We start from the raw sequence: 19,049 nt of genomic DNA, 5'->3' as shown, positions 1-19,049 counted from the left end.
CTAGTGCTCCTCTGTCCCATGGCACAGCAACAAACAAGGCTGTGCTGATAGGGAGTTAAAACAACTGTGAGGTTAATAGGAAAACACATACCACACAACAGAAATACCTGTCTGAATGTAGAAAAACAAGGGACAAAATTCACCTCCAGAGACAGCATCCACACAGGTTACACAGTGAAAAATTGCATAAAAACCCAGCCAAACACTGACATTTATTGGCTGATCATTAGCACATCTGCCTATTTTGTTAAGAACTGAAGGCTGGTCCTGCTCCCAAATAAGCCAACAGGAATCCTGCTGCCAGCCTCAGGAGCTGTCACGCCCCTGGAGCATCTCCAAGCAATGCCACATCACAGCCTCAGGTACCTCTGTCCTGTCAGGACTTGAACCTTCAGGCAGTTGAATGCAACCCTCCAAAATGAGCCTTTTAAAACTTGTAATAAAAACTTACAGACACCATGCACATTCCTGCATTTCTTCCTTTTTGCTGTTTCAGTGTTGCTTTATATCATACATTCCAAGCCCATACTTCCAAGTGAGGAGGCACTTCATCCAGGATGGGCTCATAAAATTTTTTTAAAGAATAAAAAAATAAAATATCAAGCACTACATCATACTCTAAGAGACAACTAGTTTCTCCAGCCACAGAAAAAGAAATTATTTTGGACACAACTGATGCCGACAGCAGAACCGCTCCACTTTGGCAGGCTGCGAGACAAAGCACGGACTTTAAGGCACCATGGGAGCAGCTGCACCTGCAGGGCAAGGGACCCAGGGCGCAGGGTCCCACCAGATCCCAACACCTTCACCCTGACAAGGACAGCTACCCAAGCACTCGGCTGGCAGGCAGGCAGCCCTCGTTGGATGGCACTGCAAGATTACATCCTCAGCCAGTGCCTGAGCTGGGTCCAGGGCAAAGGAGACACCCCTCCAGTGCCGCAGGGCTCCAGGTGCTGCTGAGAAAACCCTCCCCCCCAACTCTGCCAATGTGCTGTGTAACACTGTCCTGCGATAGCTTCTGGGACGTTATGATCTAGGTAGGAGGCCAAGCCCAGAGCTTACTACATTTCTGCAAAACTGTTCCAGTTTTAGTATAACTCTTCAGTATATCACTGCTGTTTTATTTTCTTTCCATGGCTGAACAACCCTTTTAAACATCTGAAAATCACTTTGCCAGATTTTTTCCTTTTTTTTTTTTTTTAAATAATCGTTTTAGTATTTGGCAAATTTTTATGCTTTGAGAAGGCTTTCTAAACATCCAATATTCGCACGGCTGTAACAGAGACATTTACATCCTGATTTATCAACTGTGGATATTAAGGATTTCAGCCTAGACCAATATCTCTGCTGCTACCACCAAGACATCAGCAGAAGCACACAAAGTTGTATCACAGATTTTAAATGTAAAAATGATACAACTTCAGGGAAATTTTCCACTAAGAAACATCAACTTCAATCACGTTGTGACTACAGCTACTTTGACAGTTAACCTTGTTCCTTCACAACAGGGTCACATTTCTACTCTGCAAAATACAGCGGCCACAGAATCCATTAAATGATTTACTCCCAATTCACACACCACCCTGTACAAATTTCCAGTGCATGATTTAACATCAAACTGGGACATTTGCACACAAATCTTTGCAGAAGACCAGGCACAGAGGCTAGGTAAACAGCTGCCAATACAAGTTAAACTCCACTAGAGAATAATTTTTTACTTTGAATCTTCCTTAGGATGTCTCCCCCGAGCCTCCTAAGAGGGCAATATCTGGGGTGGGTTGTTTTGGGTTTTTTGCACGTGGTAATCACAGGGGAAAGGATGTGTATAGAAGCCTGATGTTACTTCTGGGAATTTGAGAGCCTTTTACTTGAGGAATGCAATACAGACCTGGCTTGGAGCTAGACACAGAGACCTAAAAAATCAGCAGATCTAATGAACTGCTCAGTATTGCATGCAACAGCCCCACAGGTCTGCTATCACCAGCAGCACAGCACACTCCAAACCAAACTGCAACACGGGCTTTACTCAGCCCTTGAAAATCAGTACCCTTTCCACAAAGATACAGACTCTGAAACAGGTGAAAAGAAACTTCCTTCTCCATATGCATTTTGCATGTAAACGATCCCCTTTACTTCAGACTCATAGAGCTGGGTGGTTCGTCCCTTCCCTGCCCCCTTGGCCACTGCTCCATCACCCTGTGGCTCAAAAGTAATCAGGCACGACATTCACAGGGGTACACACGCAGGTACATTTCCCAAACCATAAGGAGGCAGGAAAGGGTAACAATTAAACCAGGAGTTACTATACCACAGCAGTGCATGTGCCAGCTCTTGCATTACACACCCAAATCTCTATCTGAAACCTCACCTACAGTAGCACTAATAAAACAGATGGTGGTTCTTTGGATGTCACCATCCCCCCTCCACACGCAGTACTTCTATAACAATGCAGAGAAAACCCAAGAGTAAAAGCACAAACAACAAAACCAAGAAAAAAACATTTGCCATCAAATACTCCTGTTCAGTGTTGAGTTTCCTGCAACTGAAGGTAAGAAAACAGTTCTCCCCATTAATAACACATGCTACTGTGCAAGTTTAGTCACACATTTTAAATGTAAAAATGTACGTTTTGTACATTACATGCATCTAGTACTTAATAAAACAAACATTTATATTCCACATCTCTCCCCCCCATTGTTATATATGACATGGTTTATCACCTCCCAAATTCAGAGAGCAGAGAGACTCACAAGCATGCGCACGGCTAGCAGGGATGCCAGAAGCTGTCTAGGAGCACTCCCACACCCTTCATAGGACATTTCATACCACAGAAAGAAAAAAAACAAAAACAACAAACCACCACACTTATTTTTTCCAGCTCTGTTGATTTGTGTTATTATGCTTACTTTTTGCATCCTCTTTGTTGTCCAGAATTCATTCTACATCCTCTCCCTGCCACCTCCCAACTCCTTTCACCCCTTGGATGACCCTCCAGCTACAGGCTTTCCTTATTGCTATTTCATTATTTTCTTGGCTCATTCAGCCCATCATTCACCCTCTTCCCCCCCTCCTCTACTCCCATGCACACAGGCACATGCAGCAGCACCATTCACGCTCCCCTTCACGCACACATGGCCTGCACCGCCTGTTGTCTCTGTGTAGCATCAGTGAGAGGAGGACAGCAGGCTCCCAGTAGCCATGAGCCACCAGGATGCTGCTAATTCACACGTACCCCAGCACCTCCCACTGCAGCAGCTCTTGCACCTTCCCCAGTGAACAGACACCTCCCTAGTCTGAGCGCATTTCTGAGGGCTTTCTTGCACTTCAGCTAAAAAAGGCCAACTACTCTCAAATCAGTTTCATCAATATATTTTCCAGCTGTAACTGGGAGATTAGCAAAACCAAACTCTGAAGCACATGACCGGTTTGAACACTTCAGGAGACCACATCATGTAAGTTTACTTCTATTTAGATGTTTGCCTCAAAGGCTCATATGTGGCGAAAAAGAAAGAATTTTTCATGGGACAGACTCAACTGCAAAAGCTGAACGATCTCAGCTACTTATCAAAGCTGAATGGATTTCTAGGCCCAGATAAAGAGAAATACAAAGTAATTCCCAGACAATAAATCTTTGCTAATTTCCAAAAACAGCATGATGTAGCAATTGTTACCTCTACTTTGATATGAACAGGAAAAAAATCTAATATTTCACACACAAAAAACCAGAAAATCCTAAGACTTAAAAAAAAAAATCACTTTAGCAAATATCTCAAGTGTTCAGGTCACTAACTGCAAGCTCACCTGAATTTCATTCAGATTTTCAATTTTCATCTTTAAGCAGTGCAGCTTCTAGGAATTTAGCACTGTTACCTGTCCTGATTTTTATCTCACTTGTATACACACCCTTCTGTCACATCACCTGCACAAAAAACCTACAAGAACATACAGCTCTGAACTCACGAGCGTACTGTAGGGCCCAAAAGCCAGTCCAGATTTGCATGGATAACTATATATGTAAGGGGCAGAAAGGGCCTGGCCAGGATCTAGTTCTTCCTTTCATCTACCCACCAGGCCAAAGGCTTTTCAACAGGACGTTATCAGCAGTGTTTCTTGGTGGTGCTCCAAAAAATGTGTGCTGGTACTACAGGGTGGCTTTCTGGAAAGATCCAGGAGCTCACAAAAGTCAAGCCTACTTGTTAGGTTAAGAACAGGCTTTTGCTAGACAGATGACTTACAGTTAGTAGCAGAATCCAGACTTTGTGTCTCATTCTGAGATACCAACAGATCCCTGCTTTGCCTGGTAAACCTCCTACAGGGTACCAAGAAAGGGGCAGTTTCCCTCAGGGTGGGGAAGGTCAGACAAAGGTGCCTGTAGAAGACAAGAAAGGTAACAGCTCTCTGTGATGGGGACTGCTTGTTTCTCACGGAGGCGTACCACATGTGCTATGAACTTGCTGTATTCTGCATATCAAATGGAAGAGATATGAGGGTGAGGTGGCAGCAAGAGGCGGGGAAGACACTTGATGTGCAGAGATGGGGAAAAGCACCTTCAAAGGGCATCACACAGGGGTGTCAAAGGATGCCAGCGAGACTGCAAGCATCTCTCTCTAGACTTCGCACAGGCAGGAAGTAATCTGCATTACCCCTGCCCCCCTCATTTCATGGTGCCTTTTCCATCTCCTCTTTCATTCAAGACTGTGAGACAATTAAGTCACTTCTTGCACTGGATCCCGCCACCCTGGCCAAGACGAGCAGGCAGCCCTTGTTGGGCAACAGCTGCAGCACAGCAGGGCTGCTGGGAGCACACGATTGGTGCCTGCACCCCTCTGTTGACTTCTTCCATTTCTGACAACATACCAAGAAAGCCACAGGACATACGGAGAGATCTCATTCAAAAACAACAGCCAAATCAGCAGGACTGGTCAACACAATGACATTTCCCTGCCCAGCACATGACAAGATGTAGGTTTACGGTCAGTCTCGCAAGTACTGCTTGACTCTGATGGGCATGCCAAAAATCCAGTTTTTGCCTTAAACTGTCTTTTTTAATACCTAGACAGACTGAAGAATTCTGCAAAATAAACAGAATTCAAGAGACTGTCCAACACCCACAAATATCCTGTTGATACCTCAGGATACACATTCAATTTAAAACATCCCTGAAACAAATTTGACAATTCACCTCGTCACATACGAATGCTCAGCTAACAACAGTTATGAAAGTGAATGAAAGTACTTTTTATTACCTTTCTCCTCAGCATCCGCCACTAAACTGAGTGCATTTACTAAACTGTCAGTACCTTGACAGGGGACAAGACAGGGGGTCTCAGTGGGCTGAGGACGAAGCAGTTTAGGTTGCATATGAAGCAGCTACAAGGGAATGAAGTCTCATGGCTTTACCCAACACAACTGCAGGCTGCTGCCAAAGGAATAGTCTCAGCCTCCCAGAGCCCTCTGCCTACACTGTCTCCATTGGGTCTGCTCCAGCCACCTCACTGACAGAGATAAATTGGAGCGGCTCACCAATCCGGCCCCAAACAACCCTCCCTCTCCCCTTCCTTCTCTGCAGGCTTCATTTTCTGTAACATCAGTGAGTGCACATGGCTGCAACATGCTGATGGGAGCACTTGGAAGTGGCAAGGTGCTACCTCTTAGCTGTGCAACTGGGGGTAGGGCAGATGAAGAGCACTCCTTCTGCAGCACTGTCATCTTCAGTCAGACTAAACCAACTGCGTAAGGGAGTTTTCCTTCTCTCTATAGATGCAGTGAAGCCTGCTGAAAGGAAGGGGAGGACGGAGAAGGTGATGCAGCACAGCAGAGCTCCCAGCACAGAGCAGTTCATACCAACATGGGCAGAGACGGTCATCAGTCCCTCAGACCTGCTGACTTGCACACTACTTGGCTCCCCTGGAGCCTCTCTGATGCTCAAACCTTGCACATACCCCCCCATCACGTATTCATCTACTCCAGACTACAGGTTTTCCCTGGAGCAGAGCAGTGATGTGTGGGAGAGAAGCCAAGGACTGCCAGCACAAGCATGGTTAGGGGAACACTCAAGCTGACCCACAAATAGAATGAAGGTAGAGTAGTCCTCCCCACGAGACTGGTTAGTCACTTGACTTCAGTTTCAAAATAAAACACTGCTCAATTTTTCAAGGTTGTTTTTTTGGGATTTGGGTTCGAGGGGTGGCGGGCAGAATGCAAGAAAATTACCGGTGTGCTCATATAAACAGAAAATTACCGGTGTGCTCATATAAACACTTACTAGACAATTGAGCTCCTCTAATTGAGAAGCATCAATCCACCTCCTCTGGTTCCTCTACCTTGTTAAGACTATTGGCTCAACACTTCTGTTCTGCATGGGCATCACAGAACACCCCACAATATTGCCTTCAGAGCATGCCAGACACCAGTGCTAAGGGAGCGAATGCGTAAGCAAAGACTTCAGCTGTAGTATGTGGAAGCTGCTATGCAAATGGGTGCATTTCTCCTTGCTTCCTTTTATTAACATTGTTTAAGACCCTCTCAAACAAGTCTAACTAAATAAGCAGACTTCCCCCCATGCTGTTCTGGCTCTCCTTGTCTGTGACCCATCAGCCTGCAGTTGCTCCTGCCAACCCCTCACGCGCTTGGCTCAGCATTCACCTCCACGGGTGATCTGAACCAGAAATGCAGGATCAAGCCCACCAGGATTTATCCAAACCACAATAACTCACAGAAATCAACTTTCTCTTTTAAAGCCCCCCAGTTTTCCGGGTTTCATCTGCTTCCAGGGTGCAAGTCACAGCAGCACTTCTTTGTGCAACAATGTACAACAAATGCCTACAGAGCAGCTGGTACATATGCTCTCACAGTATAAAGGCACAAGCTCACTACAAGGGATGCATCTGCTGAGGTTCAGGGCATGCTGCAACACGTTGCTACAGAATATACCTGCAAACAGTGACACTCAAAACAGGCAAATTCTTATCAAGCAAAACCCACCCACAACACAAGATTCCCCAGAGCTGCTCCTGGAGTCCCTGATTGCACACCCAGCTTCCCTGGCCACTGCAAACCCCTCTCAAGAGGCTCAGGACAACTATAACTTGCTTTTCTGAATACATCTTATTTCTCAGTCTCTCACTGTATATCCATAGAGATTTTGAAGGTAACATTTCCTTGCAGTTTGTGCGTTAATGTGCCCTCCTTCAGCTTTTCCACATACTCAGAAGTGAACAATTACTGTCACTCAGCCAGTGAAGAGTACCATGCCAGGTGCCAGGCCCAGCAAACGATGCAGTGGATGAACATCAGCTTTTTTACCAGCCCCAGATGGAATGGAGGGAGGCAGTAAGCACTGTGGTCAGCTTCCTTTGTCTGGGTACAAGAGACTGTAGAAACTATGCTACTGCAGTTCACAGAAAGGTTTTCCTAGTAGGACAGGGTACTGCTCCCTTAGCTACCTCTGCTCATCAGTCCAGGTCTGTCCCACTACAAGTTTATCCCAGACACTTGCAGGGAGCCCTGCAACTCCCACCTTCTACGCAAAGCACACTAGCGCTGTGCCAAAAGCGGTCTGAATCCTCATGTCTAAATCAGCAACCAAGGTAATGCATGCCTCCATCCTCAGCAATGGTCACATTAATCAGAAATCACAGAGAGAGCGCTTCTCCCCCATGCCCAGGCAGCACACAAAGGCACAGGTAACTGTCCTCTCAAAGGCCACAGATAGGGGCTGGCTCATCCACAGCCACTCATCTTCCGAGGTCTCTTTCTCCCTCCTCTGCCAGGAGCTCTCATACCCCTATGTAATAGCCCTCATCCCTCATTCAAGCAGGGGACAAACTGCTCCAAGGGCTGTCCAAGTCTGGCAGTCACCTGGCTCATCTGTGGTCTCCAGCACAGGAGAAACAGGGCAGTATTTCCATGCTCCAGGATCATCTTTCAAAGGCGTTTTGGCCTTTTCCATACAGTACAAAGCAAGCAAGAAGGGCGCTTAATCTAAACTAGCGTGACTAACAAGATGTGTTCACTCATTTCAAGAGGTTACTTTTGTTCTATAAAGAAGCAACAAAAATTCGGGAGATAGCAGGCTGATGTAGCCTCAAGCAAGGGCAGCAGGCTTTGCTCTCCCCCAAACTCCCCTCCTGCCCCAGGGACAGCACCGATCCCCAACAGCCTTGTGCGCTGAGCGGACCCTGCAAGGCCTTGCGGGAAAGAAACGATGCTGGGGTCCCACGGGTACTCCGAACTAGCACCAAGATTTTATTGAACGAGGCACTAAAGATTGCTTCACGGGCCATGCTCATCATCCATAAAAGCTATCACAGGCGGCCTAAGAGCACAGCTGAAAACGCCACAGGCTCAGTGATGCTAGAGGTTATCTGTGAAGCTTCAGCAGCCCCAGAGGAAGGGAGGCAAACGGGAATCACCATAAGCCCCAACAGCACAAACAGCTTCTGTTAACACCTCAGACAAGCTCTCACGTGGAAGGGGAAGCACCACACGTCCTGGCAAACTATGTAAGGAATAGCCGGGACACAGATCAAACACTAGGAACGAGCTCCGGCACAAGCACTTCTGACACCAGTCAGACGGACAGCGTTGGCGGCGATAGGCGCTGCCGCAGGTGCCTGGTCCAGAGCAGCGCCGGGCATCCCCTGCTCCCTTCTGCCCAGCCAACCCCCCCCCCCCCGCTGCGGGCAGGCCCCGCACCCACCCCACCCCCACCCCCGCAGCCCACCCTGGCTGCTCGGTCACCCACTCACCGAAGTACTCCTTCTTCATGTGCATCTCCAGCTCCTTCTCCAGCTCCAGCGTTAGCGCCTCCAGCCGCCTCTCCGCCTGGCTGGGGCCGCTCTCCCGGCACGGCGTCACCTGGTAGGGGAGCTTGAATTTGGGAGCCGAAGCGGAGCCTTTGGTCGGGCTGTAGGCGTAGGGGGGCACTGCCTCGGGGGCGGCGGCCGGGTGCTGCTGGTCGTGCCGCGGCGGGGACTGGGCGTGGATCTTGTGGTAGATGTCCCCCAGCTCGGGCACGGCGCCGTCCTCCTGCAGGCCGGGCCCCAGCAGGGAGGAGCGGGGCGAGGGCAGCTGCAGCTCGGGGTAGGCGCTCATGGAGCCGCGGGAGCTCCGCGAGCTCTGGCTGGAGATGCTGGAGCGGGGGCTGACCACGGCGGCGCCCGTCGCGCCGCGGCCCTCGGGGCCGCAGAGGCTGGAGCGGGGGCTGGCCAGGGCGAGCCCGGCGCCGCCCGCCCCCTCCGGCTCGGCGCTGCCCGGCGGGCCGTACCTGGAGTCCGAGTAGCTAGAGCGGGGGCTGGTGGTGCAGGAGTACTGGCTGGCGGTGCTGGAGCGGGGGCTGGCGTGGCGCTGGTCGTAGCCCATGCTGATGCCGCTGGTGCGGTTGCTGCTGGGCTTGCTGCCGCCGCCGTCGTAGCTGGTGAGGCTGGCGCGGGGACTGGAGTGCTTGCTGGTGTCGCTGGCCGTGCTGGCGTAGCTGGAGCGGGGGCTGAGGGCGGCGCCGTCGTACTGCACCAGGCTGGCGCGGGGGCTGCCGTACTTCTCCTGGCCGGGCACCACCAGGCTAGAGCGGGGGCTGGAGAACTTCTCGTAGGGCAGCGCGGCCGCGCCGCCCAGGCTGGAGCGCGGGCTGGAGAACTTGCCGTGCTCGGCGCCGGGGCCCGGCGAGGCGGCGGCCAGGCTGGCCCGCGGGCTGGCGGCGCCGTACTTGCCGTCCGGGCCGCCGGGCGCCCGCCCGCCGCCCTTGGCCACGTAGCCGCCCTCGTAGGCGCTGCCCGCGGCGTAGCGGTAGCCCTCGGCCGAGTAGCGCTTGCCCTTGTCGGCGAAGCCGCTGTAGCAGGGCAGCGCCACCTCGGAGCGGGTGCACAGCCCCTCCTCGCAGCACGGCGGCCCCGCGGTCGGTGGCGGCTCGGCGGCGGCGCGGCCGTTGGCGGCGCGGAGCGGGGCGGCCGGCGCCGCGGGCGGGTAGGCTTTGCCGCAGGGGGCGGCGGCGGGGAAGGCTTCGGCGGGCGGCGGCGGCGCGGCGGTGCCGTTCATCTTCCGGCCCCGCTGCTCCGCCGTCATGTGGGCGGCGATGACCCGCTTGGTCTCCTCCAGGTCGGGGTGCAGCGCCAGGTCCCGGCGGCCGCCCCGGCCGTAAGGACCCTCTGGGCAGGGCTCGTAGAGGGACAGATCCTCCATGAACTTGGTGGCCTTCAGTGCCATGTCCTCCTCGTACTTCTCCATGCTCGGCCGAAGCCCGGCGGCGCGGGGCGGGGGAGGGCCGGCGAACTCTCTACGGAAGCGCAGCCCGGAGCGAATGAAAGGTGGTGGGGGAACAACACAGACCCCCCCCCCAAAAAAACGAAAGAAAGCCCCTTCCCGGGGTCCTGGCGGGGCAGCGGCGGGACGCGGCTCCTTCTCCGGAGGGCTGCTCGGCGGCGAGCGGGCGAGGCGGCAGTCACCTCGGCGGCATCCCCGCGCCGCGGCGCTCGGCTCGGTGCGGCCGGGTTCCCCGGCGGAGCGCGGCGAGCAGAGACGAGGAAGCCCCTGTGTCACTTTCCAGCCTTAAATAAGTTGCTCGGTCCAGTCAATGGCGCGCTGCGCGGAGGAATTTGCGCTCGGCGGCTCCCTGCCCCCGCCGCCCCCGGCCGGCCGCCCCGCGGCGGGGCCGCGGCCCGGCCCGCACCCCCGGGCGGGGGGCGAAGACGGCGGCCGGCCCGGAGGGGCTTTGCGGCGCGGCGAGCGGAGCGCGGGGCGCGGCGAGGCAGGGACTCCTTTGTGTGGGGCAGGAATGCGAGGAAGGAGACTGGGCGCTGCGTCCCGCTGGAATGTAGTTAATGCCGGAGCCAAACAATGATTTTCACCGAGTCAGTCAGGGAGAGGGCGGCCGCGGCGCTGCTTGGCGGCGGGGTCGGCGGCTTCCCCTCCGCGCCGCCTGCTCTCCTCCTCGGCCGGCGCTCACCCAGCCCGGCCCGGGGCTGGCGGGCGGTGCCGCCGCTCGCCGCGGACCGGGAGGCGGCGGGGCTGTCACCGCGCCCCGGGCCGCCGCGGGGCGGGAAGCCGGGGGCTGAGGGAGCGCCCCGCGGGAAGCCGCGCACCCGGCGGCCTGTCAGGGCGGGAGGCGCCGCGCGGCCGCCCGCGGTTCCCGCCTTCCGGGGGGCTGCGCCGCTCGCGCCCCCCGACTGGAACTTTCCGGCGGGACCCGCGGCCTCGTCCCGCCGCGGGAAGGGGCGGGCGGGGCAGCGCGGGCCGGGGGCGCGGGAGCGGCCCCGCTGCTGCCAGCCGCTCACCTGTGCGACGTGCGACGCCCCCAGCACTGGCCAGCAGCCGCCGGACCGGCCTGTGCCGCAGCACGGCAGCTGACAACTACTTGCAGTTACTTAGTTCGGGGTTTTTTTAAAGGCAGCGCTAAAGACATATGATAAACATATCGCGGCCTAAAGCAAGCCACAAATTGATGCGTGTGTAAAAAAGCATGCTACTGTCTGTGTAGCTTTGCAAGAGCCTCGGCTGTTGAATCAGTAGCAAACGAGACCCAGCACCGCTCGCCCCTTACCTCTGCGCAGAGAAAGGCTGTTAGAAAGCAACACCCCGAAATAGCAATTGAACGGAGACCCTCGGTACCACACCACAGCCTATGGTAAATTCTTTTGCAACCAAGCTGCAAACCCCTGATAGTCATTTGTGTCGCTAGCAGAAATGCTGGTGAAGCCCTAGCAGTAGGTACCTGAGGGGTGCCCTTACACAGCTGGGTGCCCAGCACCCCACCAGGAAAGAAATACGTTGCAAGTTTGAGCTGTAGGCACTCTGCAGGGCCAGGAACATTTTATCCTGTTATCATACCTAATTAAACATTAAAAGCAACTGTGTACTCAAAAATGTCCCCAGCTGTGGGAGGGCAGTTGATTAGCAATCTGTTTGTTTGTGTGTGCAGGGGGGGACAGGCAGAACAAAAAAAAAAAAAAAAATCAAAGAAACCATGTAAAGTTGCAGACCAAGGCCTGAAAAGCAAATCTGTTAGATGTGGGCGACTGCCAGTGTGAACACATGTGTGCAAATACAACCGGTCTTGAGAGTCAAGTGCTCTTTTCTAATATGCGTTCACATCTTTTGTTGCACTTTTTGCTGATCTCCTAAAGAAGCTGTTACCATGTGCTCCTGCAGCTTATTACTTGTGGAACGTTGCATATCACCTTTAGTCTGCAGGTGTGTCAATGGCCGAAAGCGCCTCTTGCAGCTGTGTGTCCTGGTGCGCACCATCGCTGCTCCAGCTAACAGCGTGGGTCCGCAGCGCCGGCAGCGAACACGCCACGGCACCGAGCGGGGTCAAAGCGGCGGGGTCAAAGCAGCACGTCAAGTGCCATCCCGTTCGAGCTTTGGACTTTCTGGTAAAGCTGGTAAAGACACAAACTGTGCTGTTAGCCACGGAGCATGGGCATGTAACCACTGAGAACAAAGAGAGATTCCTTCCACAGAGCACATGGGAAATGGCCATTAACTTCAGCCCTCACGTACCCCACCTGTGACTCCAGCACAAAGGTGGTCTAGGGCAGCAGGTGTCCCATGGGCTGCTGCCTTCAAGTGTCCTGGTGCAGCGCTCCTTCTTCAATCCTTCCTGGGGCCTGCACTAGGATGTTCTGTCCTGTTACGACTTCAAACTACTCACTGCAAATTTTTATAAGGTTGTCTTCATGAGAAACTAGGAGAGGCTCATGGACAACCTGGGAACCTGAGCCATCAGAGCACATGTAAAGAAAAAATAATTTAAGTTTTTGTTTTGTTTTGTTTTTTAAAAAAAATACAAGAACGGATAACTTTACTATTAATCTAATGGAGTGGGTAGGACATATTGGGAGGCCCTGCCTGTGTGCTCATGCAAGGCAGCATTTTGAGCCACTATCTCTGCTGCAGTAGCAGCTGCAGAGCTGCTGCTGTGTGAAGTCAGAAGTGCACACTGCAGCAGGAGCTTGTGCTTCTGCAGCTCTGTCCTTCCGAGCCACAAATCTGCCCTTGCTCCACCTTTGAAGGCAGCACAGTTTGAACTGCTGCTGCTGCCAGCAGGTAGCGAGTTTCTACGGTAAGCCTCTTGGTACGTAAGTCATTAAGAAAAACACGTGCTTCGTTGAGTATGAACTCATTGGAAAAACATACTCAGGACCGAGAGAATCTGAGGAATCTAAGGAAACAGCCCTTTTTAATAAGCAATGTGGATCAAATGATAAAAATCACTTACTTTTACTGTTGAAAGGCTACGCTCAGTAAGTAAATCCTCAAAGCCAGGCCCAGCCTAGCCTGCTGCAGCCCTGGGCAGTGTCCCTGCACGATGCTGCCGTCTCAGCCCGGCTGCAGGGGCCCTACTACAGACCCACTCTTCACCAGTACATTGTACTTCATAATGAACATAACATTTATCCACACTATAGCCACAGATGTAGCCCACATGGGTGAAATAAATACGTTTGCAGTGGCACATAGCACACTCAAGCACTGCTGCATGTCTCCTAGAGGACCGTACGTGCCGGGCTGTGCAGACAAAAAGTGTGGAGTTAAGGCTGCTGTTGCGGTAATAGGTACCCCCGTCATTCTGTTACACATAAGAAAACCCAAAGTACTGGTCAATTACAGCTTGACAATCCTGACAGGGTTTTCTCTCCACCTTATTTTAAATGCATTTGCTTAATTTAAACAACCAGCTGTAAAATGTATATATTGCAAAAAGACTCACACTTCTGCAACTAAGAGCACAAAAGCTGTCACGGAGTATTATAAAAGCTGAACTTCGTTTCTTAATTTAGTGTGGTAATCCTTACACCTGAATTTAAGTTATATCAGTAAATGAGATGTTAAGGAAAGGCAGCTGCTTCTGCTAAATAAACTCCTTTGTCTAAGACTTAAAGGGAGCAAAAAAGCCAGGTGGAGTTATTGATCTGTGAATATCAGCTGGCTGGGCCTCACAAGCAGTGCACTCCTGTTTCTTCTAATTGCCAGTGCCTTCAAGGAAACGCTGCCCAAGCCAACAGGCAGGGAGACCTGATGGTCTGCTGGGGATTGTGTCTCCCAGAGTTGCAGACGGTTTATTACCAACAAAGCAGAGAATCTGCAAATGTATGAATTCACCCGTGATACTTTAGCCCTATTGAAGACAAGAGCAAAAATCCCACCGCCTTGCATTTCAGTGTACGTTGTACCAGATGCAGTTTTACTGACACAGTGCAGGAGGGGGTTCTTTGTTTCACTTCATCTACTTAACAATTTGAAGCTGCTGCACAGATTTGCTTATTGAATTGGATGCTACCTCATTTTTTGCAATTTGCCTCCTCTCCAACATTAAGAAAACAATTAAATTATACCTTCAAGTCCACAAGGTAAATAAGACTTATTACTTGGGGACTTACTGTTTTGATTTCCAGTTTAAAAATTGATTGGTTTCTTGGTGAGGAATGTAATGACTATTCTTTTTGTCTGGTCTGTTTTAAGTCAAATTGAAAAAAAAAAAAAGAACGAAACAACAGGAAAAAACTTGTGAAATTCATACAAAAATTATGCTGAAGAATGTTTTTTATTTTGGAAGGAGGGAGCCTGAAGTTTTTATTTTCTTTGACACAGTAGCTGTATTGTGTTTTATATTGCATTGTTTTGCTTGTTTCAGTTCTGTATGTTAATTTATGTTGTGATAACTAAGTATAAGCAAGATTTTTGGAATATGAAGTTTGGATATTAATGTGCATTTGGACTTGGGTGATTTTTCCTTATGTGTTTTTAAAAATACTCATTTGCAGTTGATCACAACTTTTAAAAATTGAAATTACTGATGTGTTTTAGGGCACCATCTTCTGGTAGACCGGACATACTGTATTTGAAGGGCTACCTTTGCTAGGCACAACTATTTCAAGTATTTTTGACTAACACTACTCTGCAGGCTTACAGGTCATTTCTCATTCTAAATCTGCAATAAAACACTATTTAACATTTTTTACATTCTTCTTATTCATTGCAAATGCAGCTATTCACTGCGCTGCACAAATGTAAGTTGGGACAGAGCCTGTAAAATTCCAGTCACAACAGGCACTTTGTGAATGTGCTAGGTTAGCCAGACAACATATGTCCAAGCGCTTACAATTAATAGACCATTTATGTATCTTATTTCTTTTATAGTTTCGCCTTCCACTTCTCTTACATATTTCAGAAAATAACACTTCTGGCCAAAGCAGTTTATTGGCTCATGTGCACATGGGCTTAGTCATACTTCCTTGCAATCGCAGGGCATAACCACTGTATATTCAAACACAATCATTTAGCTTAACAAAGGCCATTACATTTGCATAAATACACAATTTAGTAGGCCAGTTCAATTAGCAGTGCACCCGCTTAGTACTTTTAAAGAGGTCCTAGGCTATAGAATTTGTTATTTCAGAGACTTTGGAAATATAAAAACAAACCTGGGACTCTACAGAGCTAAAATTTTTTTGATGTGATAAAAAGAAAGTCCTGGTTACAACATGCAAATTGTCGTCTGCCAAAGCAATCAGATAGCGTTAGTGCATTTAATACAAAATAGAAACACTGTGCGAGGGTCAGACTGCTATACACGTGGCCCCCTCTTCTCTGCCAGTGAAAAGTACCAGACCAACTGTGTGCGCCTCTTTGCACCCATTCAAGAAATAAGGCAGGCTGCGAGCGCTGACCTCCTGACGACAACACAACACACTTCAGCAATGATGAGAAGGATCATTTCAGCAGAGAGGACATTGTTTTGTTGAGAACACCAGTTACATTTACATTTCATGGTATTTTCCATATAAAATAGTATTATAGAGGTAACACTTGTTAACTGAAAATAATGAACACATTTGCAAGCAGCACAGAGCTGTTCCATAAGCCATGGCACTAATGAAGGCTGGTCTCCTACAGGTCTGTGTTCTGCATCCTCTGCATTCTCTAGCTTGTAATCTCTTCTCCAGATCCCCAGTTACACTGCAGTTCTGCCACCCACTTGGTGCCACAGACCTCTCTCACTGCTACAGGACTTAGCCCGGCCCTCGGCCACTCTTTACCTCCAGGTTCCTCCCACCATATTCACCTATATCCCTCAACAGACTTGTCAGTGTTCTGTCTCTGGCACTCCTCCTCTACATCATCTTTAATTTTGCCCCAGGTCCACCTACATGCTGCCTTCTCTCTGTCCCCTTTGCAGTATTATCCACAGCTCCTAGCAGCTTCCTAAGCTTCTAGTTAGGTATCTTAGCCGCCCTTTCCACCCCTTGCGCACTCCTGCTACCTCCAGTTATCACTGGTTTGATGTGCAAAATGCAGGTAACTCCCCTGTGGACTTGTATACAGACCCCCCAGCAGCTAGCTGCACGAGTACCACAGCTACAAAGGCCAAGTGCTGCTGTAGAAATCTGTCTCTCCTTACCTACAGCCACTTACCTGTAAAATTGCAGTAGCTTTGAGATCACTAGTTAGCTGCTTAATGTTTGCAAGTAGCTTCCAATGGTGCTGGAGAGGACTGGTAGAGCAATTCCCCCAGTATCGTTTCTTTAGGAAATCATACTGAAAATTTTTCACTTTTGCTCACGTGAGTGAAGAAGTATGCTGATGAGAAAGACAAAGATAATGAATGTATCTAACCAGCAATTTTCTTCTCTTACTATATCAAGCTATATCTAGGAGTAAGTTTATTTACTTAATCCTATTCCTCCCTTAAGGAATTAAGGCCTCCAAATCAAAGCACTGAATTGCCTTCCCCTCCTATTCTTTTGCCTGTAGGTGTATGTTTTCTGTGATCATTCTGCTTAAACACTAGCCCAGAATAATCTCAGGCAAGCAAAAAACCAGATGTTTGACTTCTGTGAGATTTGTTTTATTACTTTGAGCCTAGTTTCGGCTTTCTTGCACATTCAGTATTTTAGGTGCACAAAACTGAAGGCTTCTTATAGCTGCAAAAAGAAGAAAGAAAAATCTCTACCTACAGGCACAGAAACAGGACATGGGGAAAAAAAACAAATTTATTTTCCTCAGTTTAGCATTGATTCCATTTCCTAACCCCAATTTAAAATTTTGGGCCAGTAGAGATAAGGTTTGAAGCAGGTATCAATGGTATATAAGAACTGAACACAAGCCTACTTTATCTTCTGGGATCTAATAAATGGTTAGCAAGAGGTCTTTGTTGTATTCAGAACCTGAAATGGCACATCGATCTGCTTGCCAGCTGTCAAGAGTCACCAGGTCAGGAAAGCATGCATCTTTCTCCGTGGTTCAACAATGAAATGATTTCATAAAGTAAAACTTAAAATGTCACATAAAACTACTACAAATGTTAAATGGTTATCTACAGGTTAAAATTGCTCTTTAGGAAATGGGCTGGTACAAGGCTGTCTGTCATCATGGCCCCAAAAGTTCTTCCTCCTGAATTACTATCAGTTGCCCCTTAAGGATGACTCGCTAGATGCTTTGAGAATCAGATCGGTTGCACTGCTGCTTTTTTATCTTTACAGTAAGAGTGTAGGAAGGTCATTACAAATTTCTTCACTGTAAGTCAGAGCAGCTTAACGAATCTCTAGTTAACTGTTGATTATCAGTAGTGGTCAATATTCCTTTCCATGCTCCACTGCAGAAAAGGGATATTGCACCAACAGCATACACAGATACTAGATACACTCTCTGCTGCATTTAACCACGCTAAAATCTTACACCTTTTTTCTTGTCCTTTTCATACAAGACATTCAAATTCACCAAGTAAAGAAAACATACATCAAGAATTAATTGTTACTATGAAAAGCAGCCAGAAAAGCTTATCTACATTAGAGAAATTTGCGTCAATATAAACAAACAACTAGAAAACTGTGTGACAGAACAGCCAATTTGTACCACTGCAAACAGCAATTTGTAGACTGATTTAATAAGCCTGGCTCAAAACTTGTTAGTGAAGACAGAGCCTACGTTAGGCTTGCTAAGCTAAGGCACTGGGAAGAACTGATCCTCCATTTTAACATTTCAGTCTTGTGCCTTCCAACTATACTTCCTTCCATATCAATATTACTGCTATTAGGAGTTGAACAAATTGTCAGTTGAAAAGTGGCTTGCCTTTTTTTTTTTTTTTTTTAATTACTTGAAAGCTTAATAAATGCTTCAATTTGTAATTTGCTGCCAAGGGCAAGAGAAAATTTAAGTTGCAAAATTCTACATTAACATAGTGTTGGTGAGTAGTAGCCAATCAAGGATGTTCATACTCCCATCAGTTCTGAAAAGCAGTTTTTCATTCAGCACAGAAGCAGTTTGCATTTTCAGTGGTTCATTCAGTTTTGCCGAACTTAAGAACCGAATAGAGCAGCTGACACTATACCAAGTTTGTCCTAAGTTCTATAGAAGAAGCCTGTGTAAAGAAAATATTTTAAAAATTATTCACTTTGAAGTTTTTTACAGGAAGGATCTAGGAGCATTTTTTGGCCATCTAACTACTTACTACCCGGACAAGAACAGCACAATTACCTCTCCTAAATGCATCAGGACATAATTGTTTATGTAGTTAATTCTAGACTACCTTTCATGCTGCAAGCCAAATGATGATGCATCATTAAAATTACTTAACGGTTCTCTAAAACTTAACCTAACCAGTGCCCTGCAGTGGAAGCCCCCATCCAAGATACAATGCTTTATTAATTGTGAACATTTTTACAAGCCAGCCTTATCGACAGTTGTCTACTGCCCTAAGAAATTATGAGTATCTTCTTGGACAGCAGCATCTCAAATAGTTTAAGATATCTTTTGAGTACCGTCATCTTATGTTAAGACTAATAACTTAAGAAGTAGATGCCAGTGACACTGAATAGCCCTCCCCCCCCCCTTTTCACCCCCAAATCTGTTAGTGTTGCATGTATTTCTGTCCAGCTCATGTATCACTCAACTTCCAAGTCATGAACATGCTCAACTTCAGTAAAACTAAAAATAAAGTTACCAGAATTACAGCCTCTACTGATAAAACAATCAAGAGAGTTAGAAAGCTAAATTCCTGTATACCAACCAGTACAAGCTGGGAATAACAAATCCTTTCTGTAACATCTTATTTA

The 19,049-nt window shown here is 48.7% G+C and overlaps 1 protein-coding gene across 2 annotated transcripts in view; it reads right to left on the bottom strand.

The window, feature by feature from the left end:
- The window catches only part of WTIP (WT1 interacting protein), a 92,126-nt gene extending 77,167 nt beyond the window's left edge, over positions 1–14,959 (bottom strand). Inside the window, exon 1 of one of the 2 annotated variants that reach the window (XR_008749770.1) lies at positions 8,751–14,959. Coding sequence is in view for 1 of the 2 variants with exons in the window: in XM_055818503.1 (XP_055674478.1) it covers positions 8,751–10,224 (1,474 nt within the window). In the remaining variant the exon portion in view is untranslated. The remainder of the gene's footprint in view (positions 1–8,750) is intronic. The other variant, XM_055818503.1, reaches the window with a different exon arrangement.
- Positions 14,960–19,049: the final 4,090 nt, after the last annotated feature.

Source organism: Falco peregrinus, chromosome 14, assembly GCF_023634155.1.
Source record: "Falco peregrinus isolate bFalPer1 chromosome 14, bFalPer1.pri, whole genome shotgun sequence".
NCBI lineage: Eukaryota > Metazoa > Chordata > Aves > Falconiformes > Falconidae > Falco > Falco peregrinus.
This window is presented reverse-complemented; position numbering and strand designations above follow the sequence as displayed.